Source organism: Trichechus manatus, unplaced genomic scaffold, assembly GCF_000243295.1.
Source record: "Trichechus manatus latirostris isolate Lorelei unplaced genomic scaffold, TriManLat1.0 scaffold00028, whole genome shotgun sequence".
NCBI classification, from domain to species: domain Eukaryota; kingdom Metazoa; phylum Chordata; class Mammalia; order Sirenia; family Trichechidae; genus Trichechus; species Trichechus manatus.
Window position 1 is genome coordinate 13,246,535 of NW_004443964.1, and position 10,796 is coordinate 13,257,330.

Below are 10,796 nucleotides of genomic sequence, written 5' to 3' on the forward strand. Positions count from 1 at the left end.
GTGTATTTTCACCAGAAAAAAAGGTTGAGAAGTTAGAGGGTTAATATGTTGTGGGGTTGTTAACCAATGTCATAAAACAGTATGTGTACTACTGTTTCATGAGAAACTATTTGTTCTGTAAGCCTTCACCTGAAGTACGATAAAAAAAAAAATTTAAAAAAACAGACCAAAAAAAATAGTCTTTTTAAAAAGACATTTTGTGAACTATGGATCAAATACAAAAATTTTATAAGTATACTGTTTAGCCAATAATTATAAAGTAAATCAAAGTAACCGTGAACCAGGTCAAGCAGTAGAAGGTTGCAATCACCCCAGAAACTCTCAAAACACTCATTTCTTTTGGTAAAATTTTTATAAAATCATTTCCTTGCTTTTCATTTCCACTTAAATGTGCATCCCTAAATATAATTTTTTTTCAGTTTTGCCTAATTTTGAACTTTATATAGATGATAGTATACAAAATGTATTTTTGAAAATCTGGATTTTTTCATTCAATATTATATTGTTAGATGCCATCCATATTTTGTGTGTAGCTATAGTGTATTGTTATAGAGTATTCTATTGTATGAATATACTATCAATTTTCTTATTAATAATAACAATATTTTCCAGTTTGGGGTTATTGATATTAATAATGCTGCTACAAATATTCTTGTGTATGTCTCCCAGTGAATCTAGGCATTCAGATTTGTTTGGTATATATGTAGGAGTTGAATAGTAGGATCTAGAGTATGTATATCTTAATCTTTGTGCTACTGCCAAATATTTTTCTAAAGTAATTGCCAGAATTTACATTTGCACCACCAGAACTCCAATTGCTCCATGTCTTCACCGACACTTAGGGTTGTCAGTCTTTCAAATTTTAGCCATTCAGGTAGATATGTAGTAATATATCATCAGTGGTATCAATCTGCATTTTCCTGATTTTTAATGAAATTCTATAACTTTTCATATGTTTACTGTTTCTTTTCATGTTTTTGGATTTTTTTCTTTTGTAAGTTGCCAGTCAACCTCATTAGCCCATTTCTATACTGAGATGTCTATTTTTTTCTTATTGATTTATTGGAATTCTTTATATATGTTGGATATGAAACATTTTTCAGTTATTTGTTGCTTGCTTTTTTATTGTCTTAATGGTGGCCTTTGATGAACAGAGGTTCTTAATTTTGATAAAGTCCAATTTAACATTTTTTGTTTTATGTAGAGTACTTTTGTGTCTGTTTAAGAAATCTTTACCTATCCCAAGATAATGAAATGTTCTCTCACATTTTATTCTGGAAGCTTGATTGTTATAACTTTTACATTTTGATGTATATTCCGTTTCAAAATAACTTTTGTATATGTGTAGGTAGAGGTCAACATTAATTTTTCTACACGAACGTCCACTTGCATCAGCACTATTTATTGAAAAGACCACCCTTTCCCTGAATGAATTGCAGTGGTTCCTTTATCGTAGCTCAGCCTGTCATGTTTTGGCCCATTTGTCTATCCTTGCACCAATATCATAGTGTTTTGTTTTATAAGTCTTGATATCTGGTTGTTGTTGTTGTTAGTTACCATCAAGTCGATTCCGATTCAAGGCAACCCCATGTGTGCAGAGTAGAACTGTGGCCTAAAGGGTTTTCAAGGCCGTGATCTTTCAGGAGCAGATCACCAGGCCTTTCTTCCAAGACACCTCTGGGTGGGTTTGAACTGCCAACCTTTTGATCCATCGCTTAACCATTCTTGCCACCCAGAGTTAATTTCACCACACTGTTTTCTTTCTCAAGAGAGTCTTGTCTGTTCTAGGTCGTTTGCAGTGATGTAAATTTTAGTATTAACTTATCAAGTTACCCATACACATGCATGTGCGTGCACAAAGCTGTTGAGATTTTGGTGCAGTTGAATTTTCGAATTAATTTGGGGAGAATTGAGACCTTATTTGGGTTATTAATATTAATAATGCCTCTACAAATATTCTTGTACATGTCTCCTATTGAATCTAGGCGTTCAGATCTGTTTGGTATATATGTAGGACTTGAATAGTGGGATGCATACATATATGCATTCATTTAGGTATTCTTCAATTTCCCTTAATACTTGTTTTAGTTTTCAGTGTAGAGGTCTTGCACAATTTTATTTGATTTATTCCAAAGTGTCTGATATTTTTGATGTTGTTGTAAGTGGAACTGATGTTTAAATTTTTATTTTCTAAATGTTTGTTGTTAATACAGATACAGCTGATTTTTGTATATCGGCCTTTTATCCAACATTCTTGCTATACTCTTTTATTAAAGCCAGTATTTTTCTGTGTTTTATCTTGGAATTTCCACATATATAATCATATCATCTGCAGATAATGATGGTTTATTTTTCTTCTCTGGTGCAATGTTAAATAGAAATACAGGCAAATGGAAAGCTTTCAAAATTTCACCATTAAGCATGATGCTTGATGCTATCTTTGTACATTTCCCTTTACCCAGTTAAGAAAGTTTCCTTCTCTTCTTAGTTTACAGTGAGGTTTTCTTTATCGTGAATGGATATTGAATTTTATAAAATACTTCTTCTGCATCTAGGTTGACTACATAATTTTCCTCTTTAATCTGTTTTATGCTGAATTAAATTGATTGTTTTCAAATGTTGGCCCAAACTTGAATTCCTGGAATAAACTCAACTTCGTCATGAAAACGTTAAAATTTTAACATTCGTATTTGAATTTTCAAATTAATTTGGGGAGAAGTGAGACCTTATTTGGGTTATTAATATTAATAATTTCTCTACAAATATTCTTGTACATGTCTCCCAGTGAATCTAGACATTCAGATCTGTTTGGTAACATGTAGATTTTGACTTTGGCTGGATAAGCTACTCAAACTCTCTGTGCCTCAGTTTCATCATATGTAAAATGAAGATAAGAATAATAACGCATGTCCTGTAGAGTTATGAGGAAGGTGAAGTGAGAGAATATAAAAAGCTGTTAGAATAGTGCCTAGAACATATCTTCATGTCAGTGTAGGTATTATTATATTGCAAAATTATAAATACAAATCTTTATTTTCAGTAATAACTGAAGAAAGAGGTAAGTTTTAAAATCATTATCCTAAGGAGATGCTTCAAATAATTCCTCATATTGTTTTCTAAAATTTGTTATTTTTTCCATAGAAATGATACTTTGTAATATTGCAATAACTTCTTGAAAATAAGCAAATGAGTTATAATTTGAATTCCTATTCTTAGACCATTGTATTTTTTTAATCAGTGATTTCTTCCAATATTACTTTGATTTTTTTCAGTAAAATATAAATATTTTGACCTCATTATAAGGGCTTGTTGAAAAAGCTAGTCAAATAATAATTCTTGTTACTACATCAAATTTCTTTTAATTTATTTCCTTTAAGCATTTGTTATTTTTTTTTTTTTCTGGACTCTTAGATTATCCACTTGGATTATAAATTGAATGGTGTAATTTTTCCTGAGCTTTCAGGAGAGTCGTATATAATGACAGGAACTTTTTCAATGTTGGCTTTTGATGGTCTTTTCTACTTGGTACTGGCATTATACTTTGACAGAATCTTACCCTGTAAGTAACTGTGAATTTTTCTTTGAATTCTATAAGGATTGATTACGTTGAAGAGTTTTTGTTAATGTTAGGTAAATATATTTTAAGAAATGAAGAATAACAAATATTTCCCACCACAGGATGAATAAGTTCATTTCTACTTTATAGTTTTAATGATCTGAAGGAATTTTAATGTAAAAACAATTATTATTGTTGCTTTAATATAATAATATATATTGTAATTATATGATGATAATAATTATAGCACATATTATAATTATATAGTAATTAAATAATATTACTTTCTTCAGGGATCCTTGAACCTGTTTTCAAAGTATGATATTTAGGATTTGTATCAGACCAAGCTGAAATAAATTAGTTCTTAAGATAGTTTTGACTAGTGTAGGGCCATAGTACTGTGGAAGTGCCTCTTACTCAATTTTGTTTTTTCTTTTTATTTACAAGAGTGTGGGACAGGTTGTAAATTAACACAGTTAGATGGGACCTCAGGTGGGATATAGTCAGTGTTTTCCTACCTTCCCCCGTTTCGGGAAGGACCATTTCAGAAAGAGAAGTTTCCATCCTTTAAAGAATACCAGAAATGAAAATTAGAAAGTACATTTTCAGCATTATTTTCAATTTTTTTCCTATATTGTGTATAGTTACAGAAATGTATTACCCAGTTAGCTTTTCTTTTTCTTGGAAACAACCAAAGATTTCACATAAACCAAGAATTCCTTTGCACATATGGGAATCAGAATTTTTTGTCTTTGAAAATCCTTATTTATTTGTCTTCTTATTTCATGTGTTCCTTCCATGTTGACTGTTTTTAAGATCGTCTCCTATGTTTCTGTGCATTTCCTTATATCTTTTTCTGTCTTTCTGTTATTTCTGGTTTATATGTGAAGTCCTTACTAACAAAAACTATTTCATTTTTTAAAGTCTGGAAAATGACTATTTATCCTAAACAAATATAATTTCTTCAGGTACCTTTCATTCATGTATCGCAATATGATATTCAATTGTTTTATTGTGCTGAAATGATTTCTTAAGTTTACAAACATGCGTGCTATTGTTTTTTATGTGCCACATTAAGGGTTTGTGTTTTGCCAAATATTTGGTTTCATGCATTCTTCTAAGCACCTTCAAAGTCATTTTGAAGTTTATACCTTGTTGAAAGTTCTATTATATTGTTTAACTTTTACAATAACATATTATTATCCTTTGAATTGGAGCCCTGGTGGCGTAGTGGTTAAGAGCTTGGTTGTTAACCAAAAGGTCAGCAGTCTGAATCCACAAGCCACTTCTTGGAAACCCTGTGGGACAGTTCTACTTTGTCCTATAGGGTTGTTATGAGTTGGAATTGACTCAACGACAACGAGTTTGGTTTTTGGTTTATTCTTTGAATTTTCATTCTTTACTTCATTATCAAGTTTTTACCTCAATGGAAAGCTAGAAAGTAAAGAATTTATCTATGATGTTTGAAAGTTCAAGACATTCTGTAGTATTATGATAATAATATAGCTTCTTTGCTCATTGGGTTTATATTGCTGATTCGATATTTTATTGCTTCTTGATTACTTAGATGGAAATGAGCGCCGTTATTCTCCATTGTTCTTCCTGAACTCATCACCTTGTTTGCAACGCCAAAGAACTGACTATGAGGTCATTGAGAAGGAAATCGACCCTGAGCATTCCACTGATGATTGCTTTGAACCAATAGCTCCAGAATTCCAAGGAAAAGAAGCCATCAGGTAATCACCAAACCAAACCAAATCCATTGCCATCGACTCGATTCTGGCTCATAGTGACCCTATAGGACAGAGTAGAAAGGCTCTATAGGGTTTCCAAGGCTGTAATCTTTATGGAAGCAGACTGCTACATCTTTCTCCTGTGGAGCAGCTGGTGGGTTCGAACAGTCAACCTTTTGGTTAGCAGCCAAGCGCTTAACCACTGTGCCACAGGGCTCCAGATAATCACATACATAGTTAGGTTAATAGAGGAGTGCAATGCTAAAGAATTATTAACCAACAACAGCAGAGTGAGCTTTAGGCAAAATATTAAAAGAGATGAAATTTGTTTTGGTGAACATCACTGTGGATTGTTCCATTGCCACCAATATTAATTTCTCCCAACTGCTACTCGAAAGGAAAATTCTCTTTGATTAGCTCTGTATACTGTTACCTTATCATCCTCCATCTTATCTTTCTCCCTGCTTCTGTCACTGATGATCCCTTTCTCTTTTATTCTTGCTTTTTTCATTCTCTGAGCCCCTTTCTTCATAGTTTTGTCTGGCCTATCTGTGTAAAAACCAAGTAATTTGAATTCAGAAAGTCTTAGGTCCTAATACCACACTTTTCTCTCGTTTTATGTGTAATCTTGGAAAAATGAATAAATTTCTCTGACCCTCAGTGTCCTTTATTAAAAATAAATAAATTTTTTTCTGACCCTCAATGTCCTCTATGAAATGAGGGTAACATCTACTTTGAAGGGCAATTATGGGATTTGGTATGTAACAGAATCACATGAGGAACTCTTAAAATATCTGTGTTCTCAGACCCTACCCCCCAGGGATTCTAACTCAATGTGGGATTAAACTCAAGAATCTGTGAATTTTAGACAGCCCTGCAGATTTTTCTAATGTACGCTAAAGCTAAAAAATCAGAGTTTTAAATATTAACCATTTATTTATTTAACAGATACCCATCTAGTGCTTATTATGTACCAGATAAGCATTTAATTCTCACAAAAAAACTTATGAGATGGGTACTTTTATTTTCACCATTTTACAAATTAGAAAAGAGAAGTGCTGAAAGGTTAAGTATCTTACCCAAGGTTGTGTAACTAGTAAGTGGGATGTTGGGATGGGAATCCAGACAGCCTGGCTTCGTAGTCTATGGTCATAGCCTCTGGATACTGATGAAATGTCAGGAGGCAAAAGAATATAAAGGAATATAATAGGAAGTGAAATATTTCTCTCTAAGACAAACGTATCTACCTAAGCTTCGTCCTTCCAATTCTAACTCTATTTTCTGATAAGCTTTCTGAGAGGGCAGCAGAACACCCTGGCTTCCAACCTCAACACGGAAGATTACCAGCTCCGTGGAAAACATCTATCCAAAAGAGAAAGGCCAAGTGAAGAATAATACTAAACAAAACAAAACAAAAAAACCCGTTGCTTTTGAGTTTATTCCAACTCATAGTGATCCTGTAGGACAGTGGTTAAGTGCTGAGCTACTAACTGAAGGGTTGGTAGTTTCGAACCCACTGGCCACTCCACAGGGAGAAAGATATAGCAGTTTGCTTCCATAAAGATTACAGCCTTGGAAACCCTATAGGGCAATTCCACTCTGTCCTATATGGTTGCTAGAAAAGTGAGGAATAATCCCCCACAATTCAATTCCAATGTTCTCACCTCCTCTTTACTAGTTGCCAGCACAAAAATAAAATTATCTTATTATTCAAATTACAGTAATCTTCAGATTTAATCTAAGAAAATCTTACGGTTACTCCCAGAGATCCAAAAAACAGTACTTCTCTTTGTTCTACTGCTGCTTAATGGCCAAGGAGAGAAAGTGAAATGTCCCCCTGCCACTCCCAGCTTATCTATGCAATGTTGGCTCTGGACGTCCTTGTCTCTTGGTCTGGATTGTCACTAAACTGGAGGCCCTTTGTCACTGACAAACCAGGAAAGAAGAGTTGTCTGATGCAAGGCCTAGTCACTAAAGCTTTTGACTCCATTGTGAGCACCTCACTGAGTTCCACACCAAAGTAGGAAAGTAGGCTTAGATGCTTAACCTTTTAGATCTTTGGTGAGAAGGTGCTATACACCCAGGTACTATTAAAGCAGGTTCTGGGTTTTCAAGGAAGCCTAAAACTGCCCTATGACCGCCCAACATTGAATGTAGTTTCCAACCCACAAATCTTGTCTCTTCTTTCTTCATGGTGATCTTGTCTTAGGAACATCATTGCCCTTCTCCACCACTGGAGAGTGGTCAAATCCCAACATTTGAACTTGATTTTATATGGAGGACATAGAAGGTACTAGGGTATTGATGGAATCCCTGTGTGGTGCAAACAGTTAATGCCCTCAACTGCTCACTGAAAGGTTGGAGATTCAAATATACCCAGAGGCACCTTGGAAAAAAGGCCTGGTGATCTACTTCTGAAAAATCATCTGTCGAAAACCCCACAGGGCAAGGCTCCACTCTGACACACATGAGGTCACCGTTAGCTGGAATTGCCTCAGTGACAACTGGTTTTTAGGATATTGATTCCTTTTTCCCGGGAGGTCTCTGTGCTTTATAGACACACCTACTCTTCGCCTTTCCCTAGCAGCCTTTGAGCTGTATGTATCAGGAGGAAAGGTTGCAGAATTCTAACCAGAACCAAGAGTGAGTAAGCATTTTCTAAGGCCTGGGTTCGATTCCCCACACAGGAGGAACTTAGTCATTTTTGTTCGTTAGTATGTCAGCTCTCTACCCAGGGGTGGAGAATTTACCATGCATAAAGTGGTTAATGAGCTAAAGGTCATCTGGAATGCCAGGATGGAGGACAGGACCTATTTCTGCTGATTCCTGCTAGCCAGTGGCTGTTTCTCTTTAAGGAAGTTCTGAGGAGGAAAAGAAAGAACTCTAGGAAATGGGCTGGGTGAGGGGGGCTGTCCTGAGGCTAAGAAAAATGGCTGTATGGCTCTAGCCCTGTCTTAGTGCTGGAAGTTATGCCATCGGTATTCAAATACCAGCAGGGTCACCCATGGTGGACAGGTTTCAGCTGAGCTTACAGACTAAGACAGACTAGGAAGAAGGACCCGGTGGTCTACTTCTGAAAAGAATTAGCCAGTGGAAAACCTTATGAAAGCAGCCTTCATGGTAGCCTCCTTAATTTACTCCTTCATTCAACAAACATTTTTGCATTTACTATTTTTTTTTTGTAACTTTTTGGCGTTAACCTTTTAAAAAACGATTAATCAAAAATAAGCATTAGTCTTTTTTTGTTTGTTTTGTTTTTGAGTAGGCTAGTGTCTTAGTTATCTAGTGCTGCTATAACAGAAATATCACAAGTGAGTGGCTTTAACAAACAAATTTATTTTCTCACAGTTTAGGAGGCTGTTGTTATTGTGGTTGTTAGGTGCCATTGAATCCATTCTGCCTCATAGTGACCCTATGTATAACAGAACAAAACAGTACCAGGTCCTGCGCCATCCTCACAATCGTTACGCTTGAGCCTGTTGTTGCAGCCACTGTGTCAATCTATCTCGTTGAGAGTCTTCTTTTTTGCTGACCCTCCCCTTTACCAAGCTTGATGTCCTTCTCCAGGGACTGATCCTTCCTGATAACATGTCCAAAGTATGTGAGACATAGTCTCACCATCCTTGCTTCTAAGGAACATTCTGGTCGTACTTCTTCCAAAACAGATTTGTTTGTTCTTTTAGCAGTCCACGGTATATTCAATATTCTTCTCCAACACCATAATTCAAAGCCGTCAATTCTTCTTTTGTCTTCCTTATTCATAGTCCAGCTTTCACGTGCATATGAGGCAGCTGAAAATACCATGGGTTGGGTCAGGTGCACCTTAGTCCTCAAACAGACATCTCTGGGTTTCAAAGAGGCTAGAAGTCCAAATTCAGGATGTTGGCTCTAGCAGAAGGCTTTCTCTCTTTGTTGGCTCTGGGTGAACGTTCTTCTCTCTTTTCAACTTCTGTTACTTGGCTCGTTGGTGATCTTCATGTGGAATGGCATCTATCTTCCCCCACCTTTGCTTTGCTTACTCTGCTTTTTTCGTCTCAAAAGAGATTGACTCAAGATACACTCTACACTAATACTAACTACCTCATTAACATAATAAAGAAAACCCATTCCCAAATGGGATTATAACTACAGGTATAGGGGTTACAATTTACAACATGTATTTTGGGGGGACCACAATTCAATCCCTAACAGCTGATGATACCATATTTTGAGGCCAAGGTGCCCTTGCAGCCTGATTTCACATGAAGTGGTTGATGGCATCTGTCAGTCTAACTAGGGTTGTTTGTGATCTTTACTGTTTTTACTTCTGCATTGGTTAAGTAAGTACCCCTTTTGTTATTTCAGAATCAGAAATATTAAAAAAGAATACAAAGGAAAGTCTGGAAAAGTGGAAGCGTTGAAAGGTAAACAAAACATTTCACTGTTTCATTGACAATTTTTTACAAAAAATGGGAAAAATTCAATGTGAAAAATTTGAAAATATATATCAACAAAACAAAAAAAATAAGGAAAGAAAAAAAAAAAGGCAAACAATATAACTCCACCATGTGGAAAGTAACCACAGTTAAGGATTTGGTGTATAATCTTCCAGATATTTCAAGGATTAATTAATTTTACAAAAATAGTAACATGCAGTGAAAGAATGTGATTTCATTTTGTTTTTTAGAATCCACTATAAGCACTGTTTTCTTTCATTTGAACTATGAGTAAAGATGAATAGAGTTAAAGCCTGATAATTTTTTTTTAATACTAGCAAGGGAATTCACATAGTTTATACATACTGGTGAAGTTAATTAAAACAAGGGGACCATTGACAGTCAATTAAATTTCACAAGTCCATATCCTAGGACAAACATAGTTTATAATCTTGAATGAACAAAGCTGTTGAGATGAAATATTCCAACAAATATAGTTCCCTGTAACAACCATGTAAGCAAGCATTGAGGTCACAACTTCATAGTTGGTGGCTATATTTTGTAGAGGACAGCGTGCTTTTATTAATAATGAATTTTAGGAGGAATAGAAATGATTTTTACAAGAAATGAAGCCTTAAGAGTTAAAAAGAGCCAGGAACCCTCCTGAAGGCTGGGAGTGCTCTGTCCATTGTGCTAATATTGTGTTTATTTTCTAACAAGTACCACATCCTTTAACTCAATTATACTTTCTTAAATTTTTTTAGATGAGGTCTTTATTTTGAGAATTTAATGAACTTGTGTCAGCAAGTCTATTCTCTTTCCAGGTTTTTCTCATCAAAACCCATCCAGATCTGTGATTTCTTTAAGTTAATGAAGGATATGTTGAAGCATCTTTAAACTTATAATTTCAATTTCCAGAGCACATTATAAACTACCTTTTCACTCATCAATAATCAGGAACTTCTTTTTATATCTAAACATCTTCAACTTCTGCAAGGATTTTTTATGTTTTTAAAGGTAGAAGCACCTTAAAAATTTTTTTTGAATGAACATCACTAGATAAAAAAATACATGAAACAGAATGGAGTACAG

At 34.8% G+C, this 10,796-nt stretch overlaps 1 protein-coding gene across 1 annotated transcript in view; it reads left to right on the forward strand.

Moving 5' to 3' along the window:
• LOC101359963 (ATP-binding cassette sub-family A member 6) overlaps window positions 1-10,796 on the forward strand; it is a 63,223-nt gene that overhangs the window by 15,733 nt on the left and 36,694 nt on the right. Inside the window, exons 9-11 of the mRNA XM_023729434.1 lie at window positions 3,412-3,559; window positions 5,124-5,292; window positions 9,634-9,692. Of these exons, the coding sequence (XP_023585202.1) occupies window positions 3,412-3,559; window positions 5,124-5,292; window positions 9,634-9,692 (376 nt within the window). The remainder of the gene's footprint in view (window positions 1-3,411; window positions 3,560-5,123; window positions 5,293-9,633; window positions 9,693-10,796) is intronic.